This window comes from Ixodes scapularis, unplaced genomic scaffold (assembly GCF_016920785.2).
Source record: "Ixodes scapularis isolate PalLabHiFi unplaced genomic scaffold, ASM1692078v2 PGA_scaffold12__126_contigs__length_90152505, whole genome shotgun sequence".
Taxonomy (NCBI): domain Eukaryota; kingdom Metazoa; phylum Arthropoda; class Arachnida; order Ixodida; family Ixodidae; genus Ixodes; species Ixodes scapularis.
In genome coordinates, this window is record NW_024609838.1 from 70,942,262 (window position 1) to 70,969,545 (window position 27,284).

At 46.2% G+C, this 27,284-nt stretch overlaps 1 protein-coding gene across 1 annotated transcript; it reads left to right on the plus strand.

Moving 5' to 3' along the window:
• Window positions 1–3,023: 3,023 nt before the first annotated feature.
• Window positions 3,024–23,529, plus strand: LOC8034673 (T-cell acute lymphocytic leukemia protein 1 homolog). The gene is made up of 2 exons (XM_040221754.3): window positions 3,024–3,084; window positions 22,972–23,529. The coding sequence occupies exon 2, from the start codon at window positions 22,980–22,982 to the stop codon at window positions 23,505–23,507; it is 528 nt and encodes a 175-aa protein (XP_040077688.1). The 5' UTR covers window positions 3,024–3,084; window positions 22,972–22,979; the 3' UTR covers window positions 23,508–23,529.
• Window positions 23,530–27,284: the final 3,755 nt, after the last annotated feature.

A 27,284-nucleotide genomic window follows, 5' to 3' on the forward strand; every position in this document is an offset into this window, starting at 1 on the left:
GCTCGGCGTCGTTCAGAAGTCATCGCAACTCCTTCGCAGGAAGCAGACGACTTGCTCTCCGCATAATGAAGAAAACTCGGGGTAAACCATTATGAGTCTAAGGCTTGCCTCCTGAAACCCGAGCTCTGTGCATTGAGCCGGCACAAGGCCCAGCATACAAACCTGTCTTCATAATTTTGTTAAGCCCGGAGAACACGGTCTTATGTCGTGTGTGCAGCGCGTCCCAAACGAATCGAAGTTCTCCGTAACCAAGCATAGCAAACCATAAGCACATGTAGTGCGTGCACGAAACAATATGTACTTCCCAATTATATAATCAAGAAAACATTTGTTTCATGACCTATGTGGCAGGACTGTCATACACAAAAGAAACAAGGCCCCAGACAGTGTCTGCAGTCTCTGTTCTATACATCCTCGATTCAAAAAGAATTCGCCGCGCAAATACATGGATACTACATACATACCGGCAATGCCGAAGCCGAGGGGTAAGGGCGTGAGTTCGCGGGAGACGCATCAAGACTCACCCTACCCCCCGCGCAAGTTCAATTGGGGCAACACCTGGGCTGTGAAACACCGCAGGCGTGTCGTCGTCACTTCCGTCCCCCATTCGGACAACATATATGCTGAAACACCCGATCCGGCTCTTTTCTCCGTTATCTATTACCTCTCAATTTGTCCATTGGTTAAAAATAAGGAATCTGAACTTTGCATTCCTTTTTCCTTCTGACCACCTATACCTCCTCTTCAAACCCGGCAGGTACTATCGCGGACACTATTAGCTATACCACGACAGCCGTGGTCGTTCCGTGTCCCAGTGCCACGTATACCTGGCGCACTCCGAAGCACTCCGCAACCCTGTGCGGGGGAATTACTCTTGCAGGTTGAGAAGACTCTCTCTCTGTCGCCTGCTATAGGCGCAAAGTAGACGCCGCCACAGCATTTACTAATGTTTGCTTCGCAGATTTTTGTCGGTGCCTCTGTCTGTACAATGATTCCCTGACTAACGGAAACGAGTTAGCCAAACCACCAACGAAGGGGACCTACCGAGCTAAGCGTAATCGTTGTCGATGATTTTACACATATCTCGGTAGATTACATTTATTAATCTGAAGGACGTCTGTTCATGGCATTCTCTTTTGTCAGTATTGCTTTTTTAATTATGCTTAGCTCGGTATGTCCCCTTCGTTGGATGTTCAGATGACTCGTTTCATGAGTCAGGGAATCTCCGTACCGAAAGGGGTACCCGCACAAGACTGTGAAGCAAACATCGGCAAGTGCTGTGGCGGTGTCCGTTTTTTATTCAGCATACGAAAAGGAGAAAGTTATCGCAACCCGATTCCGCCGCACAGGTTAGGCGGAGTAGGCGCGGTGTTTCAGAGTGCCCCTGCTATGTGGCGCTGTGGGTGCGGAACGGCGACGGCTGCCGCGTTATAGCTAAGAGTGTCCGCGATAGTACACCAAAAGAAGCATGAATGACTGTTTTAACTCATATTGTCCGCGATAGTACACCTCGCCCAGAACATGTCATTTCGACGTCAAGAACATCATGATTCAAACTTAGTAGCATGTTCCGGGGATGCACCGTTTCCCATCACCTTAGACTTTAACAAGAAAATTCATGTTTACTCATATTTCTCACTGTGGCAACCTACCACAAGTAACAGTACCTGTGCGTATTTAGTTTTAAAAAGGGGTAGACAGGGGCTTTGACACATGTATGAATTGTGTTACTTACCGTATACATGCTTAAGCAACCTTAAAGCATGTGTTCCGTGTGACCGAGTAAATGAAGTGTGAATGTGCTTCGAAGTGTTTGTTAAGCGCAATAACAGCTATCGCTGTCATTTCTTCGCCACTGTGACGAAAAAATACGGACTGTATTATTTTAACGTTCCTTTTTTTGTTTCTTTGTTGTGTCCCCGAGTGAGGTGATTGTAATTCCGGTGACTTACCCCCGTCTGAGATTATAATTTTCAGGGGTGTGGGCAGAAAAGCACCGGCGAAGTACCGAGCCTGCCTCTTTCTGAATGCCTGACTGCGACAGCAAAGGGTATCATACCCGGCGCCAAGATAGCTTCTATCACCCGCATGAACCTCATAAAGGCTCGTTCCCACGTATACCATAGCGCATTGCGCTGACTTTGGTGATGCAGGGCATCACCAAAGTCAGCAGGTGAGGTATCGTTCACCTCTAACGCGTATGTTTGAACCAGCCTAATTGATCTCAGGTGAACTATACCTCGCGGCATTGCGAGGGGTGAGGAGGAAATATAGCGCTAATTTGGCGCTATCGGCAGCGCCGCCATAACAACGCTGCGCCGCAGGTGTGAACCGGCCTGTGTGAAGAAAGAACGCTTTGCTCTGCTCCGTTTCCCTTTAAGCCCGACCACGCTATCATCATCTGAAGCCAATCAAGCGTGATTGCTCTAGTCGGTAATGGCAGACGCACTAAGATGATAAGTGCCGTGCCGATGCACTGTATTGGCTTCGAAGGACGATAGCGTTGGCTGCCTACGATCAAACTTAAGGTGTAAAGAAGTTTAGGATGCATGTCACCGTAATAGTAAAAACGGGCCAAGAAACCTTACACTTTCAGCTTAGGTCCAGATATAGCCGACGTTACGAGCTGATGGGACCGATGGAGCCGCGTGAAAAGCGCATGTCACTGGGCCTTTTTTGATTGCGATTGATTATGCAATGATGGAACACGTACAGAAACATAACACCGCGATGGTGCGTTTTTGACGGCTGTCTGATTAGTCCGGTAAGCTCGTAGCGTCGACTGCGCCTGGGTTTCAGCTGAAGCGAAGTAGAACTTACCCACGCACATGCTGGCAGTTATCCGGCCGACGCCGCAGCCTGAACTCTGGCGGCAAGGGCGAGTCGAAGGCGTCGAGCGGCGTCCCGCCCAGCGGCCCGATAACATCGTAGCCGCGCCGGCGAACCCCAGCGCTGCCAATGGAGCCGCGGGGGCGGGGTTCTTCCATGCCAGCCCATCGGGCCTCCCGGCAGGAAGAAACCCCGGCTCAGAGGAACCCCCCGAGCCACCGACGCGCGGGAGTGCCGCCGAGGACGCCGCTTGGGGTAAGCTTTTGCTCACCGGACACCAGCGACTCACGTCACGGGGCCGTCTAGCGCGGGCAGTTCACTTCAGGAAGACCCCGAAAACTGAGGGTCAGAAAAAAAGCAAAAGAGGCAACAGAGGCACGAGGAATCCCCATGACCCTTTTGGCGCCCATAAGTCTAAATACGCGTTAACAAACTAACGTTTGCTTACGTTCCGTTAGGTTACGGGAACTTATATACGTTTGCTTACACAGACAATCACCGTGCATCCGTGCTTCGTATGATGGCAACAAATTCAAGAAGTAGCACAGATGTTCCGGGACTTGTAAGCAACTTAACGTAAGGAAACGTAAGTAAACACCCATGTGTGAATTGGTATTTAGGCTCTTAAAGGGGCCATGCAGCGATATTATTTATTCAATTGCAATATTTCTCATTTACGCAAGTTTGCTGGTACTTTTAGCGCCGAGAATATCGGTGGCGCCTTCTTATGGCTCCCCTTTCGTGACGTCACGAGTTGTAACCCTAGCTACTTATCTTGAGTTGTGACCTGCAAGTTGGATGGTGTGTATAAAAAGCACGAAGGAAAGCTTGGGGTCATCGCACTCTATAACCTACACCGAAAAAGTTGGCGGTCGGATATTGTTCTTATTTCCGTCGATGAAAGCAAAATTAATCCAAATAATGTCGTCACAGTGAACGTTTGGCCGACCGCAAATGCCGATTGCAGTGACGCATTTGGTTGCGCAAGTCGCCAACAGTGTTGCGGAGTTGCTACGCAGTGTTACTTACGGAGTTTCCACTCCGGAGTTGGAGTAATTCCGGAATAATTCCGCACCTTCGCGTCCCCAGAATGAAGTGCGAATAGAGTGGCGGTAGCAGTGGGAGGAGTGGAATCCGAATGGAATAGGACGCCTTTTGCCGGAATGAAGTTGGAATAGAATGGGGTAGGCTCTTACGCGTGCTGTGAGGGCCTATGGCCTGCGGGCGCACTGCTAGCACAGGGTCAAAGTGGCTCTTGTAACAGCATTATTGCCCTTAAGGCACAGTTGTACGATAGTGATTATAAGGACTCAAATTAATTGTAACCAATTATTTTAGGAGTAATTTTGCAATTATTTGATTACATTTGTTTCAAAGTAACCAAGGAGTAATCTGATTACTTTTAGAACTACTAAAATTACATGTAACTCTTACTAATTTTCCCTCACCTTTCTAAAGGCCCCCTTTGCCTGTGCGAGTTTTCTTTTAATACATTTTCGTTCTATGTCTCTGACAGGAGGCTGGTTTATCAAAATTATTGGATTAATACCCCTGTCAGACGGGCATTTTAAAGGTCTTTAGAACAAGCTCCTTTATAAAGTCGGCAAACCAGCGCATGCCGTAGGGCGTGCGCTGGTTTGCCGACTTCAGGAACTGTGAACTAAACCCTAGGGTTTAGTTCACAGGAGGCAAAGGGCAATGCACAAGAGGGCTCGTGCAGTCTCGCGCTCCACACGAAATACTAAAGTTGCCTCAGTGCATTGCGCCAGCGGTGGCGTAGTCTAACTGGCTGGTAAGATCGGACTATTGAATATGTAAAAAAAAAAAAAAAATCATGAGCCATTTCACTCTGTGAAGGTGGATGTGCAGAGAAGCTGTTTAGCACACGACACACGCGTGACACAGAATTTTGAACCAAGGTACAAACTAATTTTTTGTCTTGGTCGATGGTTATCGTGACGAAAGAATGCGCACACAGATGTATTTGATGCGTTCTCCGCCCCGCGACGTTCGTCGTCTTGTCTGGTTTGCCACATGGCGCTTGGCGTTTTGTGCGCGATCTTCATCGGTGGTGTTTGCCGCCTGCCGCCGACGCTGACATTATCGGTGCGGTTCCCGCCGTTGCTCTTCGTAGGCGCGTTGCTCTTCGGGAGTCCGGACTATATACACGAACTCAACTCTGTTACGCCACGGCGCGGTGGTGGCGCGTCTGGCGCACTTCCGGTCTGGGGCTGTGGGGAGAAGTCCCCATGCGAGAAATGTATTCCTGCGTTGTTTTGAAAGGAACCGGACAAAAACCTGCCTTCTCTTCAAAACGCCGCGACTGGGGTTGCACCAAAAGAGTCTAGAAAGGTTTGAAGTTCAGAATTCACGTGCTCGGTTCGTCCGAGAACGTGGATATGTACCGTGAAAATGAAAAACTAGACGCCGTTGGACCACGATTGCTTGGGCGGGATGCACTTTGGGTTGAATTCACGGATACTTATGGTCACCCGATTTATTTGTTTTGTTCCAACATGAACGTCGAGAAACCATCAAGTTGTGCAGATCATCGGCGGACTACGTTCAGTGCATCTTCAAGTTCAAACGCCACCTGATCGTTCGGACTGTCCTCTGCCCTTTCAAACGTTTCCGCTTGTCGTCTGCTCTTTTAGACGACACAGGCCTGTAGACCAAATGTTGGCTTGGTGCTTGCGATAAGAAGTAAGTGCAGGCCTCAAAAGACTTAAGTTTGAAGGTTGGTAAGCAGGCTCGACGTAAACGGTAGATACAAGGAGATGTTGATCATTGTAATCAGCGACCATCACCGACTTGTTATGCCTAATTTACTTGGTCCGATTGTGCTTGCGATTTTTAATATCGACGTCGACCATCTCAGCTACGGTTCACGCTTTTGCAGCCCGAATGACGTCGGGACTGAGAATTGCGAGCGAAATCTCATCACGCGAATTAGGCTTTATAGCGTACGTTCTGCGGCGTCCACGCGGAATGAATCGCCGCATGTCGCAATTTTTCCCGCGAACTTTCGCAATGTAACGAGCCTCGTTATTTCCGCTGAGGCCGCTCAAGTAGTCAGACATTGCCAGGAAAACGTAGAATCAACAATTCGAACGCGATAAAGGGCAGGGAGACTCACACCGACGCCGACAACATTGCGTTTCAATGGTTTGTTTATGGGCGACGGCGAGCTTCTTGCCCACACTCCATCGCGCATGCGCAGCGCCGGTGGCGCTCTCTAGGGGCGCTCCGGTTTGTTTGTAAAGATGAGTTGGTGTATACGTGGCCTCCCCATTATGACGAGAGAAGAGAAGGAAAATAGAGTTATTGCTAAATTACCTAAGCATCAAGGAGCATGCAGGGAGTGGTGTTTCACGCGCCTTACGTGCCGGCGTCTGCAGCATGATAACCTCCTATATACTGACAAAGCCTGGCAGATCGTCGCGAAAAGAGGCCGCCGAAATGGAAAAGGTGGAGCGGCAGACAGCGGATGAAAGGAGAGCCACGTGACTGGCACCCCGCTGCGGCGAGACGCCGAGACGAACTGGAGAGAAAAAAAGTAATGCGTGTCTTTTCGGTTGCGAACGTCACGGATTTTTTCTATGCCAGCGAGGAAAAAAAATTATGATTTTTTAAAAAAATATGTTGTATGTCAGATTTTGGATTTAAATCAGATTAATGCGATTTAAATCACCGTAGCTAAAATATAGCAATTCGTTATTGCTAGATATATTTTCAAAAATGGCAGATTGGTAATATATCCGTCCAATCACTACTAGTGATACCATACAAAAGAAATAATGAGTGTAAATTAAAAGTAAATTTTGATTAAAAACTTTTTATGTATCTAAAACTTGTCATACTAGGGCAAAGGCAACTTGATAGTTTTAGATTAAAAAGCTTCATTTGCTTTTTCTTTTGCATTCTGATCAGTTTAGAATAGGACGTTACTTTTCTATTTCTTCGAATTTTTCTCCGCGTTCAAATTAGCTTGCCCAATAATATATTATGTAACTCAGGTTACATAATATATGTAACCATATATTATGGTGTTTCTACCTTCTACTTCTAGGAAGTAGAGGGTAGAAAAAAAAAACTCAACGCTTTTACACATTTACACATTTACACTGAACAGCACTTCCTTTTGCTCGGGCTCAGCCTGATATAAATTTCCTTTGCTCGATGATCATTTGATGTAAGAAAGACGGAAATGCACATAAAAGCATCGCATGATGGTTAAACGACAAATAAAAAAAACAATTTCGGAGTCACTTTGGCGGGAAAGGTAGATGTCCATCATTAGACAAAAACTGGCCTGATCTAAAGCATGTTTGAAATTATGATTGAAATTACACTTCATATCATCTTGATTTTTACGCCCCAACCTGTTCTATGTGATTTACTTGCTGGAAGAACAAAAAATGAAAGACGTTTACAATCCCCAGTAACGCCGAATTAGAGCACAGCTCTTGTGGAGGGGAGGCGAAGGTACGGAGAGGATGGTATGCCCCGCCTCCTCATCCACACCCTCCGCTCCTCCTCTTCTGCTGGTCTCCTATTTAGGGGAAATTTCCCGTTAAATTTAGCGGGGAATTTTTTCCTCTAATTTAGCGGGGAAATTTTGAGCTAAACTTAGCGGAGAGATTTCCCATCAAATTTAGCGGGTAACATTTTCCGCTAAACCTAGCAGGGAAATTATTCCACTAAAGTTAGCGGGGAATTTTTTCCGCTAAATTTAGGGGAGAAATATTTTCGCTAAATTTAGCGGAGAAATTTTTCTGCTAAATTTAGCGGGAAATTTTCCCGTTATAAATTTAGTGGGGAAATTAGCGAGTTTTCGTAGACCGCGTTTCCCACTCCACTAAACCCTCCGCAACGAAGAAGCAGCTACTGCGCCTTCGCGCCGATGGCCTTGACTGTAGAGTTGCGGGTATTGGCGACGTGAGGCGATCGAAAGCGTCACTGTGGTCGGCCCACTCAAATTGGCCGAATGCTGACTATGACGTCAGCAAAGGATGTCTCTTCGACGGAAATAAGAGGAATGTCCGAACTTCAATTTTGACGGTGTTGGCAGTGTTGCTTTGAGAGCTCTAGGATTTCAGGCTTTCACCATGCTCAATACAGACACCATCGAACTTGTTGTTCACAAGAATGACGTCACGAAAGGTAACTAAACGAGGGCGCCACCGAAACATCTCGCCGCTAATAGTAGCGGGTTGCGGAGAGTGTTGCGGGGCGGTGAAAGTCATCTACGAAAACTCCCTATTTTCCCGCTAAATTTAGCGGGGAAATTTGCTCATATTGCAACGCGCGTGACGTCACTGGTGACCCTCGTGACGTCACACTTGACGTAACGTGTGACGTCATCTATGACGTCACTATTGACTCGTGACGTCACAGGTGATATCACGTGTGACGTCATCATGGGAAACGTCCCATAATGCACCGCGCGGTCACGCCGACGACAACGGCGACGGCGACGCCGACGCCGCTCAAGCCGGAAACGGGCGCCCAAGAGCTGCGCTCTAAACTCGTCGCACCGCCCCTCTAAGCTGTAACTATGCGGAGCGCCAGTTCGTCTGCTTCTTCTGCAGGGGTTGCGGTGACGTCAGAAAGACGCCGAGCTCTGATTGGCTCGATCGGAAGGATAGTGGGTACACCTCAAGGCAGCTAGCATTGGGGTCTACCCGCTATCCCTCCAACTGAACCAATCAGAGTTCGACCTTCTGATGTCAATGCAACCCCTGCAAAAGAAGGAGACGAACTAGAGCTCCGCATAGATTGAGTGAACGTGAGGTGGCTGCGAAAGCACCCAAACTGTTAAACACGTCGATTTTTCTGATTAGGCAGTAATCAGTTCGGACAGGAAAAGCTAGGCACGAAGAGGTGGAAAGGACAGTGAGATATACTTAAAAGAAAGAAGACACGAGCTTCTCGCCGATACAGGAAGCGAAATCGGTCTGTTTTATTTTCTTAGTGGGAAACCTATAAATGCAGTAGTGGGCTTAACACTATTCGCAACTTTCAGCGATAGTGGTACCGCGGTATGAGAATCGCGCTCCCTAGCTGCTGCCTGATTGGCCTCATAATAAAAGGGCTTGCCTCCACTTTGCTGATGTGAAAAAATAACGTAAGGCTCTGATACTGCTCGTATATAGCAAAACTAGAATTACGTACGCGTCGCAGACCCAGCCTCGTACCGCTGTTCTACGACGATCATCCAGATGACAACCATTTTGATAGGCACCAGTGCGCCTCTATAGGTCGTGAAAGTTGCGAATGTTGGGGTGTTTGAATGTTCGAACTTCAAATTCGAGTGGAATTATGTTTTCCTAATAATTCTATTCGACTTTCGGATCCGTAGTATTCGAGTTTTCGAATAATTGGATATATATTTGTACAGCCGGCAAAAGTTCGCATTTACTCATGGACTCTGTTCATTTGATAAACTATTCCGTATAGGTTTGTGCTGGGTCTAAATAAAGCGTGCATTCAGGATTTCTCACTACGGAACCATCTTGAAAAAAAATAGATTTTTGTGTTCCTCAGATGAAGCATTAATGCTCCCCCAGCTTCTTGGATACGTTCTTTGGAAACCCGTAAATCAGGCACGTCACCATTTAAAATTCATCGGTTGCTCGCAGCCAGCTCTGTGCATTATAGCTATTCTCGGTTGTTGCGTCCATAATATGCCAAGTTAATATTAAGATATAAATAACTTTTCCAGATTTATTTATATTTTTATACAGATAGCTGCACGTAAGAGGCTCATTCGACTAGGCTGCTCAGGATATGCTTAGGTGCCAGTGTTGCTTGGGATTAGAAAATAAGGCCATTTTTTGTTCCGCTCTCTTTCTAAAAATAAAGTGACATCAACAAAAGCGTGCTTACCCATCACCACCTAAGATAGTCTACAAGAAGTCTGACGTCATAATAATAATAATAATAATATAATACTAATAATAACTTTATTCACCATATCACATATGGTGGAAGCTGGAGAAAAAAGCTGACAAAGCAGCTTGACGTGTCTCCAGCCCGCTCAACAGGCAAACAGCGAGGGCCAAGTTTCATGCAAGCAAGAAAGAAAGTAAGAGAAAAATAAGCGGAAACAACCACAAAACGCTATTGTGGTAAAAGAAAAAGAAGGCTAACAGGCCATCAACTACACATGAAATCAACAATGAAAAAAATATGTTCAAGAAAATTCCCCATTAAGACAATACAAATAATAAACAACAACATTTATATCAAAAGTACATTATCACGTAACTCACGTGGGCTACAAGATATTATATCAACATTTGAATTTATGAACGTGTTTAGTATTGCTAGAAGTGCATTTCTCATCATCTGAAGGCCGTAATCTGTCCGGGATGTATCAACCATCCAGAAATCTGAGTGGCGAGTAGAATGCGTAAGTTTGTCCTTTTCTAAGGGGTGCAAGCTTAGCAGGGAGCTATTTATCAGAGGATATTCGTGTGATAAAGAGAGATCGAGCGAAGACCCAGATTGGGCCCGACTGCCGCGTCAGCATTCGTCTGGTGTTCATGTCCAATCAACGCATCGAATGACTCTCGGCATCGAGCTGGGATCCAGTTGCTGATTTCGCACGATCCTACCGTGACACCGTTTCATAGAGGAAAAGGAGGAGAATGTTCGCCGGCCTCGAGCATTCTAGGTGGTGTTGGCTTAGCGCTGCCGCATAGGTCTATTTCTCTCGTTCAGGGGGCGCGAGCGCCGCCGTAAGACGCTACCATGTAGTACATGCATGGAGCATAAAGTGCGCTGGAGCGTTCGATCATGACCGAGCCACGGTCATTTACAAGCCTGCGTCATCATTTGTCTACGCGGTGTAACGGAGCCTCTGAAGGAAGCAAAAAAGTATAAATGAACAAGAAAAAACAAATGCCGCTCGCTCTTTCAGTGTTTCATCGAAACGATAAAAATGCTTTTCTTGTAGGTTTCTTTTATAAAAATTTATATCCACCAATAATATTCTGCCAGCTTAGCGTTTGGGAGCAACGTAAAAAGGCGTAATGACAGATAATGGAAAGGCGACCGAGAAATATTCGATTTTGCTCGCGAGAGGCATTGCGAAAACTTTAGAACTACAAACCTCCTTGATGTGTATTTTTCCATTTTGTGAATGATTGCATTAAGAAAGAAAAAAAAAAGGTTTCAATTCTTACCACTCATATAATGCGTAGAAAATATTTCCCATTATTGCGAGGGTAAATATATTTAAACAGTCACTTTTGGGCAGACAACACATGGGCAAAACAAGATTCGGAGTGACGTTGTCAGTGATTTTTTTCTCTCTTTTTTTGTGGAAGTTTTAGAGGTAATTTTTATAAGGTAATAATATTGTGATATCCATGTAATTAATGGATAATTAACCTGTGCCGTACAATGAATTTTGTGAAGTCTACTCTTTACAGGCGTTTATCATTGTACAGGGTGTCACAAAAGAAAATTTACACGGTCTTTTTTTACCGCAAAAATAAACTAGGCATCGCCGAACGCTCATTCTCCGCCCAAAGGTAGCGCTAGAGGTCACAACCAAATGCCAAAGTTTTAACCCGATTCGATACCTTAATCAAAAATTATAGGTGATTTTCTGAAAATTTCAATGGGAAGATGGTGGCCGACGGAGTTTTCGAACAAATGGGGCTCTATGGCACCAGAAACCCAAAACAGGCAAAAATGGGCTCCATTTTCCCATTGAAATTTTCAGAAAACGACTTATAACTTTTGATTAAGTTATCGGATCGGGCTGAAACTTTGGCATCTGGTTGTGACCTCTAGCGCTACCGTTGGGCGGAGAATGAGCGTTCGGCGATGCCTAGTTTATTTTTGCGGTAAAAAAGACCGTGCAAATTTTCTTTTGTGACACCCTGTACTTACCTGGAGTACTCAGTCAGAATGTTAAAAACCGCTTGGTACCACGCACTGACGATATTGTTCAAGGGCACTGATGCGTGTGTTTGCATATATTTTGATAAATTGGACAACCACACTGTTCGAAACCTTTATCGCAAAAATTTCCCCTTTCTCCCACCACGGTGGCAAAGGCACTGGTAACACAGAATGTGATACAGCCCCGAGCAGGATGCTCAGCGCTGCGTCGCATTGTTAACACACACATACACACACACGCACAGACGCACACACGCACACACGCGCGCGCGCGCACACACACACACACACACGCACACAAAAGAAAAAAAAACAGCGAAAGATATTTTGTAAGGTGTGGACCTCGCTGTTTTCGAGCTGTATTTCGCACAAAAACACCGTTGTGGCGCGTTGCAAGAAAGGAATAGAGTTAAGAAGCACTCGAATTACCTCGACTCTTCGCGGCAAAGTAAACACGCCTTACCTAACCACTGTCTTTTTTTCCTTTTTTTCTTTTTTCCCACTGCTTTTCTTTCGCTGCCTTTCGCGCTCTTTCACTCGGGAAGTACGAAGCTCGCTCATTTAGCCTCTGCTAAGAGTAGAACGTCACTCTATGTTTGATCAAGTGATGTGACTCAATCGGAGGGAGTAACTCGGACGTACTCGTATCGGTCGTTCTGCTCTCACTCGTCTCCAATCAGAGAGGAGACCAACGCTGCGTCCGCGTTCGGATGGCAGTCGTTGTTTCGTGCGGACGTGCGAACCGAAAACGTTTTTGTTTTTCTCTTTTTGGCCAGCTACATTTTGTGTTAGTACAATAAATACAGATGGAAAATTGCCTTTTTGGAAATCTTACCGCGGTATACATTTGTGTCGCGATGTTTTCTAACGGGACGCGCTTTCTTTTGGCGCGCGGGATTGAGATCTTTTGCTTCAGTGGCGGAAGACGGGCGTATCTCGAAGGCCGACTTCCGGCGGCTGCGTTTCCCGCCCTCGTATCTCAAACAGATGTCCGCTGGGCTCTCAAATCAATTGTGTTGCTGACGACCTTAGATTGCCATCTATTACGCCTCGGCATTTGCTCCCTGAGGGCTACAAGAGCGCGACATAAACTGTATCTATATGTATTCCACAAATTTACGCCAGTCAATCAATGAATCAATCATTCAACCAATCAATATATCAATCAACGAATTAATCAATTATTAAATCAATTACTCAGTTAATCGACGTGCCATTCAATTAATAGTTTATTTCACATTAGACATAATCAGACATCGATATAGGATGCAAGGGCAAAAAGTCAATAACAAACCCGCACACACTTACCCGTCACAATGCTGAATGCATACAATGTTCTTAGTCCCTCCATTAGCTGAAAAGCTTGTTTAGGGATTCAACAAGGTGAATTTAATTAGCGCCAAAAAAAGTTCTCTCGAAGAATATAAACGTAAGAAATGTCCGAGGCAAAACGTAGAAAACCTAAAAAGCGAAAACTGCCTGGGTTAACAGTTTGCCCCTGTCCCGTTTGTGTGTGTGTGTGTGTGTTTTCCTGCCTTTGGTGCCGTCATTTTTGCACTTTTTGCATTATGTCGATCAACAAACCAACTGGTCCAGCAATCTGCTATTTTACACTGCAATAAACGCCGATACTCAGTTTGTAATTATGATTTTGTTTCGCTTATAATCTAGATTTTTTTCAACAACAATGGTCTCGGCAACACACACGGCGACTTCGGTCCTAAAAAAAAAAGAGCTTCTACATCGACATTCTGCGTGGCGAAATCAGTCCAGCAGTGTCCCAGCATCGATGGAAAGAAAGTTCAATAGACCGATATCTCGCCAAGCGTTCGGCGCATTCGTGACGCCACCATAACTTTAGTTTACAGGAGGCAGGCCTCCTGTAAACTACTCAATGCTACTCAGTGTCAAAGCATTGCCTAACATTAGATACAACAAAAAAGTAAAAACGACATAAAAAAAAAAAAAACTTCACTTAATTCGAGCTAGCTTGTCTTCGTTACAGGAGCTTTGCCGCACAACGTCGGGTTCAAGGAGACATTTCTTACAACCAACGAAAGCTGTACAGCGGTGCTGCTCTATCGAGGGAAGTTGTACCTGGAGAGTCGATATCTTGATGTTCAACATTATGTGACGACGAACAAACCAGCTTACCCTTTCTAAGTATCCATGCGTACCCAAGGAAATGCAGATATAACTTGTTAATTAATCACAAGGATTTTGTTGTTGGGTGTTTCCATGTCAGTTGATACAGTTATGGTCTATGTCCTATCTTGCCTACATTTCTCTAAAATGTATATTATTAATATATAAAAGTCATGTCCTTGGGAGAAGCACTCAGCTATACACACAGGGTGTTTCACGAAGTGCGGGCCAAATCGTTCCTGTGAAAAGTACGTATCGCACAGAAAAAGGCTCGTTGTAATATTGGTTCCTGCCAAAGGACAAATTTAGAGAAAAAAAAGTAAGTGTTTGATATAATTAGGTTAATATTTACTTTTAGTAATTAACTTTATAATTATTAAATTTAAAGGTACCATTTCAATTACAAACATGATTGGCATAAACGAAAACTATTCAATCCGCCCACCTTATAGAGAAGCTTTCTGCAGTTCTCCATAGAATGCTCTTCCCGTGTTTTAAAAAGAATGCCGGGGGGCTCTTTGGAGGCAACGGAAGGAAACACAAATATAAAGATAAACTAGATACACCGTATCTTTTTACACTCTACGATAGGGCAGCACTTTGTACGGCTTTTGTCGGTTCCAGAAAATGACACCTTGGAACCGATGTCGTGCGACACAACCCCTATTCGCGACTTCAGCAAAATGAACTGCACCTAGCGGAAAAAAATGCTGAACTGGCCGGAAGAGTTTTTTTCGTGATTTCTGCTCGTCTCTTGTTGCTTCCGTGATTACACGATGTCGGTGTTTTGCATGATAGCACAGTTGGCCCGGTGGCTATGTCGTAACTGCATAGTAACAGCTTGTTTCTAGGTTTCTCTGCACGCAACATAGGCTACCGCGTATACCGGACATTCGTCGTTTATCAACGTACATAAACACCGTAGAAGGACAGCAGGCAGTCATTTCATCCTTTCCTCAAAGAGAGTACGTGAAGCCTCTAGAAGCTCTCTTACGCCCACACTTCGCCGCAGGTTCGAAATGTGGACGATAAAAAGCGTGGGAAAACCATTTTGAGTGCAATGCCTGCTTGTTGATGCCCCAGCATTGTGCGTCGAGCTGGCATATAGCACGGTCTTAAAAAGCTCCGAAAACAACAAGGACGAAGATGAGCTAAGACAACACAAGGCGCACTCGCAATTGTAGTTTAATAAGAGAACACGCACATATATAGGCCGCATCGGCCAGTCTAGTCATCATTACATCGGCACAAAGTATTTTTGATAAAATCAAACCCTTTGTTTGAAAAGGCGATGAACGCCTCACGTACACAATATTTACCTTAATCGCTTTCCTCGCGCAACGCAACAGAGGTTGGTTGCACGATATCTCCACGGGGCGCGGTGCCGTCGAGGCCGAGATGCGCTCCAATTGCAAACCTTTCTTTAATAACTGCTAAAAATTAATAAAAAGGAGACATTGGCTGCTGCTATAGCAGCGCCGGCTACTCCTTTGAACTAGAGTGATTAGTGTCCATTTCCCTTGAGAGTTCAGAGTTGTCACAGAAAATAAACACTGCACAGAACACCCTGCACGTCTCCAAGTTATCCAAAACTTGAAAACCCGTCGAATTTATGTGGTTCTCAGAAAGGTGTAAAATGCTTCGCGTGCCTTCTGTCGTTTTGGAAATTGTTGATTTAGTGCTTTTCGATGATGCTGAGCAATTTTCTAACTGAAACCATGCCCTTAAACACAATATTAAAAAAGCTCATTACTCAAAAATAATTAACAATCTAATTATCCCGGATTTTAATAATTTTCCTAAATAGGCCCCTTGTCCAGGACCAAAACGACACAAGCCTTTTTTTGTTGCGACGCGTAGTTTTCGCAATATCGAATTTGACCACCTTTCGTGAAACACCCTGCATATATATATTTATATGTATAGACGCTTTATAGCAGCTGTGCATGGGCGCCGCCATAGCTGACCTTCAGTTTTCGTTTCCTCGTATTCAATTTTCTTCACTTCATCATTACCATAGCAGGCCAGGTTATGGCCATCTTAAATTATATTGCCTCCTTCTACCCATGCATTGGCCTTTCTGGAGGCTCGTCAACACCCGTTTCAGTGGCTCGGTATCTCCATAAGACAAAAGAAGGTCAGCAATGGCGGCTGTAATCTGGCGCGTGTGTAAAGCGTCTATATATCGTCATTAAAAGAAAAGTATTTGTTCAGTGTTTTAATAAAAATCGTCAGGAAAGCAAAAAATGTCAAATTAACTGATTGTTTTCTTAGAGACACGTTGGGCTTGGTTAATTTCTGAGTAAGTTGAGCAACGGGTTCGACAGTGTACTTGTTGTCTTGTTCTATTAAAAATGACAGCACGTTGGCGGGGCGATCTAATTTTTAATACTGTTATTCCATCAGATCAGGACCCAAAGCAGTCATATAGAGGAAGAAAATCTAAAGATAAACACTAAAATGAAAAAAAAAAAACAAAAAAAAAAACGGTGAGTTTACGAAAATTATAGAGGAAGAGGTTTCTTCTCTGTGAAATCTTCAAACCGCCGCCCTCCTTCCCCCCCCCCCCCCCCCCCGCCCCCCCTCCGTCTTACGTTGGGCGTTGACATTTCCGGTGTTAGCTATCTGTCTCCCATACTCACATGAGTTTGAGACCACTGCGGGTCTAGAACATGGCTTTAATATATATTTGTTTTTCGTAAATATAAAAAGAAAAATATGACCCGGATCACTATTGCACGTTCTGACGTGGAAACATCACGTCAGATCCTGGAAACATCCTGGAAAAGTGCAGTGCTGCATTAACTGTACGCCTCCCCGAGATGGTTTGTTTTTGTGCTACTCCTGGTCCTACTCGCCAAACTACGTGGTTAAGTCTTAACTTCCCTATCACAACCCAGCCTTTTCAGTTATTTACCGAACATCACCGATTGAATGCCAACACTTCAGAACAATGTGGGCATGCAAATACGGTAGTTTCTTTTGGAATGTCACGCTTAATCTTCGCTAGATCGAAGTTAAAGGCGCCATGAAAAGATTTTTCTGCTTTTGCTATATAACTTAGAATCACACCCTAACCTTAACAACTGAATAAACTTGCTCTAGTTTTTTTCTTTCTAGGCAATGGCCGCGCATTCAGCCCCGCCGTGTCCTCACCTAAAAAGTGTATCTTACACCGTGGCCACTACCCAAGGGTCCGCCAAGGCATTGATTGTCACTAGCCGAAGTCGAGTGCTCACGCAGTTCACGTGTCCTATCCATGAGCCGCGCTCGACTGTCGTCAGGTGGATGGTTTTGAACTCACTATTATGTCATCAACCTTTGCGAAGGCAAGACTGAAAGAAGTAGTAGCCCCATTCTATCCTCGCAATTTCACTGCGACAAGAAAGACTCTGAGTCAGTGGCGGTCTGTGCAAGTATACTTGGACCAGACTAGGACCAGTACGCCGCTGCAAAGTCATGAACGTTCCAACCCGACGTCGTGTCATGACATATTTAATTTTGCGCACCACTGCATGCGAAAACCGGATTTACCTAGCCGCCATTCATGGTGAAGCTCCTAATGGTGTATTCACACGACGCATATGTTTTCCACAGAGAGGAGCAATTCGTCATCGCGCTTCGAGGGGACGTGAGCCACATCGTGGATGCTTGCTTATCTTCGTACTCCGCCGAGAGCAGAGGATCGCCTCGTCATTCCTGCAAAATAAGAAGGCGTCGAACGACAAGTTCGATGGCGTGTGCAAAAAGCATAGTGGAAGCTTGAAGTCGTCGCAATATTACACCAACAGCGTCCAAGTTTAGTCTGGCATTGCTTTTATGGTGTACTCACACAACAAAGACTTTCTACGGGTAGAAAAAAAATTGGGGTGTGTGTATGTTTATACAGCCTAGAACTTAGTCTGCCTCAACGGGCAACATGTCACCCAGCTGTAGATGAGAAATTTAGCCAACGCTGTACAACCGCTAGCCTGGGGTCTTTAACGTGCATCACGCAGTAGTGGTGCACGACCACACGCCGGTACAATGTTCATCCAGATCGAAACGGGCAGGGGTGGGGATCGAGCCGAGGATCCCTGGGTTCTGCAGCGCGAGCTCTCGCTTTACGTGCTCCTAGAAGATCATTGAGGCACCCTACGTGCTCCAAGCTGGTCTGCGCTAGAGTTCCTGTATTAACAGATGTTTGTTTGCAAACAAACTCACTGCCGTCCTTTCGCGGCGGACCCCTGGGCGCTTCATGTTTTTCTTTTTTTTTTCTTTTGACTTAGATCCTTTTGTTACGGGTTTTAGTTGAGCTTTAGTTATTTGTACTACCTTCTACAAAGAGCGAAGGTTCTATGTATTACAGTTACTTCTCCGAAGGGAAATCTTCTTGCCCGATCACTGTGCGTTGCTGGAGAAAGAAATATGCACACTGCCCGAAGTCTACTGGGGCACCGAATACTGTGGCGCCCTCATGGTACGAACTCCCGCTGATTGCGGTGAATATACTTCATGGATCTCACAAACATCTGCGGTGACGACAAATACCTGGGCCCAGGCGCGGGGCCCAGGTATGTGCCTCTTATGCACGAGTCCTCGTACAAGCTCAAGCATACTGCTGAGCTATACCCTCACGCGTGTGTGACTTTGTCTTTACTGTAGTCATTTGTGAGATGTAGTATAGGCTCCCTAAGGGAACCAGAGTTGCGCGTCTGTTTTCCACGCGCCGCCGCGCCACTATTCGCCGTGATCCGATCACGTGAGGAGCAAAGAATCCTATATGCCGTGCAGGAAAGTCTCTTCACCGACGTTGTATGCGCCTCGGTGTTGGTTCCCCTGCCTTTGACTTCCTCTCCTCCTTTCCTGTTTTCCATGCGCGATGGCGCGCGCGGCGCCACAATTCGCCGAATCAATTCACGTGACCGGCCGTAACCGACGGAGCACGGCTCTTGCACGCGCGAGGAGTGGCTTTCCCGTATAACTTGGGATTTCAAGATGGCTGAACGCGCAGCTCTGGCTCCCGGAGGGAGCCTATAAGGAGTATTCACTGGGCACCATATTTGTGGGTGCTGTCTAGAGCGCATGCTCAAAACGAGCCCCCCATTAATAGGCTGCTAAGACCGGCCATTTTGACGGTGTGGAATGCACGTTGTAAAAGAACCCTGGAAGCTAGCCATCAGCACGCGCTCAGCAGTCGCACACACAGCTATGGCCGCCAGTGCATACTTCCTATAGACGCTTTCAGGCCGCTGTGCATGGAGCCTCCATGACCGACCTTCAGTTTTTGCCTCTCTCTTATTCCGTTCGCTTCACTTCATCATTACCACAGCAGGACAGGTTATAGCCATTTCAGGTGTTACTGTGTCCTTCTCCCGAGCACAGGCCTTTCTGGAGGCTCGTCAACGCCCGCTTAAGAAGCTCAGAATTTCGGTAAGACAAGAGAAGGTCGGCAATCGCGGCTCAGACTGGCGCGTCCGTCCGTTGTCTGCCGCTCTACCTTTTCACTTTCGGCGGCTGCGTCTCATAGCGGTCTGCCAAGCTTTGTCAGTATATGGGAGCGCCGGGAGGCAATGGCTGTGGGGACAACAAGCTCGGTAAAGCGCCTCCTATAATTCGATATACTGAGCGTACAACGGTGTCGAAGGTGCGAGAATGGGGTTTGATCTCGCAGATCATTTGCACGCGTTCTAGCGCAAACGAAACCATTGAGGAACGCACCCGCTTGCGCCTTTACCTTTGACAGCGTTGTATAGAAATTATGAAATGGAGTTGCTCCATAACATAGTATACACCATTTCAATATTGGCAAGTCCTCAGCCCAGCGTGCGATTTCCTCAGACCAGCACGTGCATGTTCATCGCATCGGAAAACGAGCAAATCACGCGCCATACACGCACGAACACTTAAAATGGAGCCGACTCTTTTTTTTTGGAAGGTCTTTAGGGGGTATTCACTGGGTGCCAATGCTGTCTGCGCGAGTGATGAGCGGCGAGCTTCGGCAGTTATTTTTAAACGTGCATTCCGCACCAACAGGATTGAAGGTTTTAGCAGACTATTAATGTGAGCTCGTTCAGAGCATGCGCTCTGCATCGCTCTCAGATAGAGCGTCTAGTGGATTCCCCATAGAGGGAGCGTTGTCCCATCGTGGCACCGCAAGTCGAGGGAAGGGGGTTTGTAAGACCATTTTTTTGCGAGCGTCAGATTTGTGTCGCAACAATTGGTGTTCTGTTACTTCACCGAGATGCTCAGCCATTAAAACGGGTAATAAAGAATGAACCCCAAGACAACTTTTGGGACATACCACTCTTGTGAATAAGACTCAATAACCAATCTTGCGATCAGAGGGTAGAGGAGAAGCATACAAAATAAAAAAGACAACAAGAACTGAAGGTCAGTTATGGCTGCGCCAATTCACAGCTGTTGAAAGGTGTCTATATGCCAAGAACTAAATTGGCGCCGCCCTAGAAATTTTTCTAAACAAGTAGTTCTCCAATTTTGGTTACAACTCAACAGATGACACAAGCAGCTATAAACCCTCCCGAAGAATATGCCATAATGTTTATTGTTGGTTTTAGTCAAAACCGAGCAACGTTTACTGAATTCAGAAGCTTATAATTTTGATGTGCGATAACAATATATCTTGAATATACTAACATTATCTATCAAACGGTAAAATATATACTGTAAGCGACTTATTTTTCGCGGGTTCAATATTTCACGATTAAAGTAGAAGCTGAAGTTTTGAAATAATTCGCGGGTGCTAATTTTCGCGACTCGGCGAGATCTCAATATAGATTTTTATGTGTTTAAATTTTAGGGGAATTGGTCGCGAAACCTATTTTTCGCGAGTTGCAAACGATTCGCGAAGTTCGCTTACAATTCGCGAAAAAGAGGTCCCGGGAACAATTCCCGTAAAATTCGCGAAGTTCGAGAAGTTCGCGAAAATTAGGTCCTTGCGAAAATTAAGTCGTTTACAGTATTAAAATTATCATTTTGTGTCTAAGGAGGGTGCATTCTTGGCTGCTGTGTCAAACATTTTGTCAAGCACTTTAAACGCGAAATTTAAAAAAAAGAAGAAAAAAGAGCAACATTGTGCAAACGAGCAAACATTGATGTTTGTCTGCCTGAAGTTTAGATACCTTCTGTCGACACATAAAGGCGTGCATTCGTACTACGAAACAATGTATGCCAACGTTGCCATGTTTTGTTCATTTTCATCTAAGGCTTACAACAAATGCTTAACATAAATCTTTAAGAACTTGCGCACACATTTAAAAGCTACACCCATCAATAACTGTTACAAGTATCAGGAATGAAAGCCGAGCAGTTGTTGTGGATATTAATTGTGAATTTACTTTAATTAATCCTAGTTTGCCAGAGATACAACTCTCAATCTAAGATGCAAATCAATAAAAGTGCACCGATATGCAAAGCAAGCTCTTTTCATCTGCATATTTTAAAATTAAACAAAATTCGGTCTAACCTCGAACGCTGCCCAATTGTACTACCAAACCGTGTGTGGCCAAAAACGCTACTTTTCTCATGTTTCCATTGAGCTGAATTTCTAATTTACTCATACAGTTTCTATGTATCAAGATGAATTTCATTTTCTCTTCTATAGAGTGATATATACCAAATATGTTAAGGGAACGACCAAGCGGTATAATAGCAATTCAAACGCCGGCTTTTTTCGCCGTTTTTTTATGGCCCTTTTGGGGTCTTAGCTTTAAAGCATCTTGATAAAATTCACACTTTAATGACCAAGTTTCACTAACGCGACGAACAGAAACAACCAACACCGGCAAGCCTCGAAGACGCGCAGCATGCACTTGAAGTACATTTGGCGAGCTTGCAACCACCCGTGCTTTCTTTACAGGCACCGAGTGATTCTAAGCCCATCAAAGGTTCCTTCGCATGCATGTTGGTGTTGGAGGCTTGTGGATGTAGGTTGTTTCTGTTAGTCGTTCAGGACTTGGGCATAAGAAGGTACTTCTTATGCCCAAGTCCTGAACGACTAACAGAAACAACCAACCATTGGTTGTCCGGTCGTGCAAAGCATGTGCCACGAGCGAGCGCTGCGACGTCAGTCGCTTCTAAGGGCCACACGGGGCACGGACCTCGGTCATTGGCACATTTGGACTTACTTGTAAAACGAACACAAACACATCAAGGGGCTTTAGTTATTACTAGGGCTCCGTGTTTGTGGATAAATCTGAAAAACTCCGTAAAACACGCGCCGGAAAATTTTTGTCAGTCCGGATTTATCCGATAAACTCCGAATTGTTATGTGCCCGCGCGACCCCCCCCTCCTCCCCCCCCCCCCCCCCCAAGCAATTTTTTTTTTTTTTTTTTACATTTTGAGCAGCGGAGGTTTAATGGTCCTGGGAAAATGACACCATAATTATCTTTCAAGCTTCGGACCGTTGTCAAAAGGGGGTCTTACGGATTTTCTCGTCATGGTTGGTTCAGGGAAACAGGTCATCGTACCATTCGTGTCACGACAAAAGCCACTCTTTTGGTTTTCCAGTTTGGGCCATGGGATTTGGAACTTAGATAAAGGAGAAGGTATGTTTCAGGGTGTAACAGTGAAAGCTATAGACCATAGAGATTGTATAAAATAGGGAAAAAGGGGCAATTGAATTTTCTCTATTACATCCTTAACCACCACCTCGCGCGGCCGCGGGATAGATTGATGGGATGACTACGAGCTTCCTTGCGGCTACCTCCGGCTGTTTATTGATTTTAAGGTATCGACGTTTATGGAAGCCACACTATTGTGCGACGTTTGTCGTGGGACAAATTAGTATTGCCAATGACACCAACGCCAAATTCAACTGAAGAAATCTTAATTGATGCAAACGCGTTTTATTTTTTATCTGGCATACGTTTGCACCCGGTTATTATTTATTATTTTTTAATAAAAAACACTGCGAAATTAATCTCCGAATTTCGAAGATTAAATCCGAAAAACACCCTCCGGATTTCAAGGAAAATAAGCTCTGAAAACACGGAGCCCTAGTTATAACGCTACACTGTACCGGTTGCGGCTGACGAATTCACGTGTCGGGTGTCCTCACAAGGTCCCCGTCCTACTTCCAGGCGCATCGATGGATTCCGGAGGCGAAACGACTCGGCACTCGACGGCCCTGTGGTCCAGCAGCATGGACACGTCCCTCAGAGACTCCGCGGACACAACGGACTCCGAAGACCGGGGAATCCTCAGCGAAGACAGCAGCTGCGACGAAGAGGCCTGCTCGCCGGGAGGCAGCTCCGGCTACGGCCGCGTCTCGTCCACGTCCCCGTCGGGCACGTCCGTGCTGAACCTCCGGCGGCCCCGCAAGGCCACCCGGCGCATGTTCACCAACAGCCGCGAGCGCTGGAGACAGCAGAACGTGAACGGGGCCTTTGCGGAGCTGCGGCGCCTGGTGCCCACGCACCCGCCGGACAAGAAGCTGAGCAAGAACGAGATCCTTCGGCTGGCCATCCGCTACATCCGGCTCCTGAGCAGCATCCTGGACTACCAGAAGCGACGGGACGGACTCCTGCTGCTCTGCTCCGTGCGCGTCAAGGCGGAGCCACCGGACAGTCCGCCCAGCTCGCCGGCGTCGAGCCTGAGCAGCGCGGCCGAGCCTTGACAGGGACCGGCGGCCTCGGCATCGCGATGCGCTCGCTTCTGAGCGGCAATGAGCGCTCCTCGAACCCCCACTTGGACATCGGTGGCTCCAACGAAACACGTAAAGCCGCTGTCACACCGCTTAACAAGATACCCAAACCGTCATTCAGACACTGTCTGACGCGTGCTTCTTCCTTGTGCCAGTGGCCCTCTCCATAGCCTCCTCTATTCTCACAAAGCCTGGCAGTTCGACGGCGGAGCAATAAAGTGAACGGTCACAAATTTGGAGCGCGAGGATCTGGTAGCATAGAGCATCAAAGAGCCATTTCTCGGGGAACCTGGACGTCAGTGCACAGCTTTGGCGAAGACCCGAAACACACTTGTTCGCTCTGGAGAAGTGTGTTTCGGCGTCTTGCCGCAGGGGGCGTCAGTCAAGTGGCTGTCCTCTCATCCGTTGACTGCCGCTCCACCTTTTCTATTTCGGCGGCCGCTTGTCGTGGCGATCTGCCATGCTTTGTATATAGGAGGCTATGTCCTGTCACACTGTCTGCAGACAAGTTCGAAGCACGTACGAAGCAAAGATGCTTCGAACATGCTTGAGACGTGCCCGCAAGTAATTCTGCCACGATGTCCGAAGCGAGCACTCTGTCTTCTGTAGGATAAATCAGCATTGTGACTGCGGCTTTACGTGTTCTATTGTCACTATGACATCTTCAGAAACGCAGGGTGTGGCGAGCCCCGGGCATCCTATCACCGCAGCCAGTGAGGTTGCGCCACCAGCCCATAAAGATGCCGAGGAACCAATCACCAAGAAAGAAGCTTGAAGATATATGAGCCACGCCCTGCTTTCCTGAAGCTGTCAGGGACTATGCATCACCTTTCTATACTCCGTTTCACTTAAAGTCCGACCGCAGCCCACGCTAGGATCCGATGGAGCCAATCAAGCAGCCCGAAAAAGTGCATCGTCACGGCGTTCGTCGTCTTCGTGCGTTTTCCTATCGCCGGCTCAACCAACCACGCACAGTCAGTGCGCCGCCATCTTGGGTTTGTCTTGTGGCTGGGGTCGGACTCGAAAGTGAAGCGGAGTATAGTGCTAATTACCCCAAACAAAACCAAAATTGCTGAGTCACTGTGGATGTGGACGTCTATATACGGCGTCTGATATTGAGCGGAAGAGAGCTACTGCGCACGCTCAAAAAGCGTTCCACAGCCGAATAGGCGAAAATGAAAGCGCGCGAAAGCGATTATTGAAACGGTCTATTCGAGGCTTCGCGATTTTCTAAGTTAGGTCAGGGACATCCTCGATGCCGTTGGAACTTTGCCAGAACCCTAAAACCGTGCTCATGACACTGCTCCTACGTCAAGAAAAAAAGGCACAGCGTTTGCTGCAGACACGATGACAGAATTATTAGGGATGACGACTCGCGCATGTTTGAGGCACATTTGCTTAAGTGTGCTTCGGGCATCTGATACGCTAACGGTGCGACCGCTGCCTAAGATTGCCGTCACAATGCTAATACATCATGCGAAAGACATTATGCCAACACTGTTTTGAGGCACGTCTAAAGAGAATTCTGTCACCGTGTCTGCAGCGAATCCCGTGTCTTTTATGGGACGCATGAGCAGTGTTACTTGCGGCTTAACTGTCGTTGTCTGGCTAGCAGTGAGGGGAAGCAAATCAGAGAGCCGTCACAGTAGGCCCTGCAGGTCGTGCGCAATAGTGGTATTACGAAAAATGATTCGCACATGGTTGCCAGACCCTCGAGCGACGAAATAAAGTCGTAAAATGTTCAGCTGGTAAAACGCGAGCAGCGAGGGGACCCCCAAAACTGAGTGGTTTTTCTGTGCCTAGGAGCCATCAGTCGCCGTGGTGTTTCCTGCTGCAGGTGGTACAAGCAGGTTGAAGATTGCTAACACGTGTAGGCAAATCGAGTTTACGTGACTTGTTCTAGAAATCAAAGGCTGAGGAATGATGAGTTCTTTCACATTAGAACTTTTCTGGTTGTGTATCGACGACAATTCTTCATAAAGTGCTCGTATGGTGAGTACCAGTGGCTTTTTTCGTGAATCAACCGCGCAATCGCTGCAATCGCGAGACCTCTCGAGACTGCGAAATATTTAGAGAGTTGTTTAGTCAAGAAGTAGCATATAGATAATTTTCTCTAAAAGCAAACTCGTCTTTACTAGATGTTGGTCCCCTTCCCAGACTCTAGGGTAAGTGGGAACTTGTCGTGCTAGATCATTATACGTGAACACGTATTTCGTACTTTCCCTTCTCCAGTAGGTCACCGTTCACAGATATGCGTTTGTATATGCGTCAACTGTTAGGTGATCCTACAGTAGAATATGAACGCGTGTATTATTTATTATTTCAGCTAGCCGTAAGCCTTGTTTTGTTTGCATAATTTGACTAATTCTACACCTGCGGGTGTAAGATAGGATACTTAGGTTTCGTCCTGTTCATATTCGATCTTAATCCTGTCGTCGAATTTTCATAATTGTAATTTTTTTTTTTATTTCTACACGAAGTGATTAACACAAAAAGTCAAAGATACACAGGGAATATTCATAAGCGGCTGCTGCTTCTCTTTGAAAAAAGATGAAATTGGAATTTCGTCGATTGTTTGTTGTGAGACTAAAACATTGTTGTGAATAAAGCATTCTGCTCTAACGCTTATATGCGGTGAGGGCGCTTCTATTGTCGTAGGAATGGGCTCATTTCTCGGCGCGTGAAAACAGCGCTTATTTCTTACCTTTAAAATAAGAAAAGCAATCGCTGTATAGGCCCAACAGAAGTAAGGGGGATGTTGCTGGGTGATCTTTCACGTGCCGTTCATCGGATCGTCATAATGCGCGAAATAGACGGTGGGGGCGCTATATAATTTGTAATGGTCTTCACTAGAGCCACTAAATGAGCTGCGCTTAGAGTATCGGCACTCTGTTCCCCGACATTGTTGTGGGCGCCGCCATTTTGGGGCTTGTGCAGAACAGACGCAACTGCCGATCGTCATGATTCAAAAGTGCGACCTCCTCAGCATTAGATTCGGTGTTAGGAAGTTCATGTAACATTGCTTTGCTCTGTCCCGAACTGTTTAAACATTTGTGGAGGATGGAGAAGCGTTTCTTGTGATTTCAGATAAAGCTTCAGATAACTGGCAGCCATGATCTTAAGCCACAATATGGCCAAGTGTCGTTACTCTGACGCGTAGCTTATTTAGTGTCACTAGTCTTCACAACTCGCTGCTTCCGAAAGTCGCTCTGTTCTTTTCTTTTCGCCCATTCGATTCATCCGGCACCGCGAGTGAGTGGCGTTTCCGCCCTCCATTGGTTCCGCCGCGGGAGCCTTTTCGCGAGTGCCGCCAACGGCGTCAGTCGACGCCGTCAGGAGTGGTGTCCGACTCTCGGTGTCTGCGCCGACATGGGGACTCATGGGAGTAAGTCGCGTCCCATTGAATCTTCGCGCATGCGCGTCCTGCTCCGTCTAGCGCCGTCCCACATCATGACGCTTTCTATTCGTAAGGCGGTTCGCCTAGCTGTCTGCGTTCGCGACGTCCGCAGGTGCTCCAATAGACTTTTTTTTTGGAAAAATCCCAGGAGTCCATGCGACTATCCCACATTGCACTGCGCCGCGAAGGGAATTGTGGGACTGTTCTGATGTACGCTTGGGTCGACTTAGCCGCTTCATCTACCCTAGAAACGGCACAATTTATTATTTCTTTTTTTTTTTTAAATATAATTGCGAGCTTAAAACAAACAAAGATAAAACGAACATAAAAAAGGTAATTGCATACCCGGCTTA

What these genes read in the sequence shown, in the direction of transcription:
- LOC8034673 (XM_040221754.3), top strand. Translation starts at nt 22,980, where the DNA reads ATGGATTCCGGAGGCGAAACGACTCGGCACTCGACGGCCCTGTGGTCC.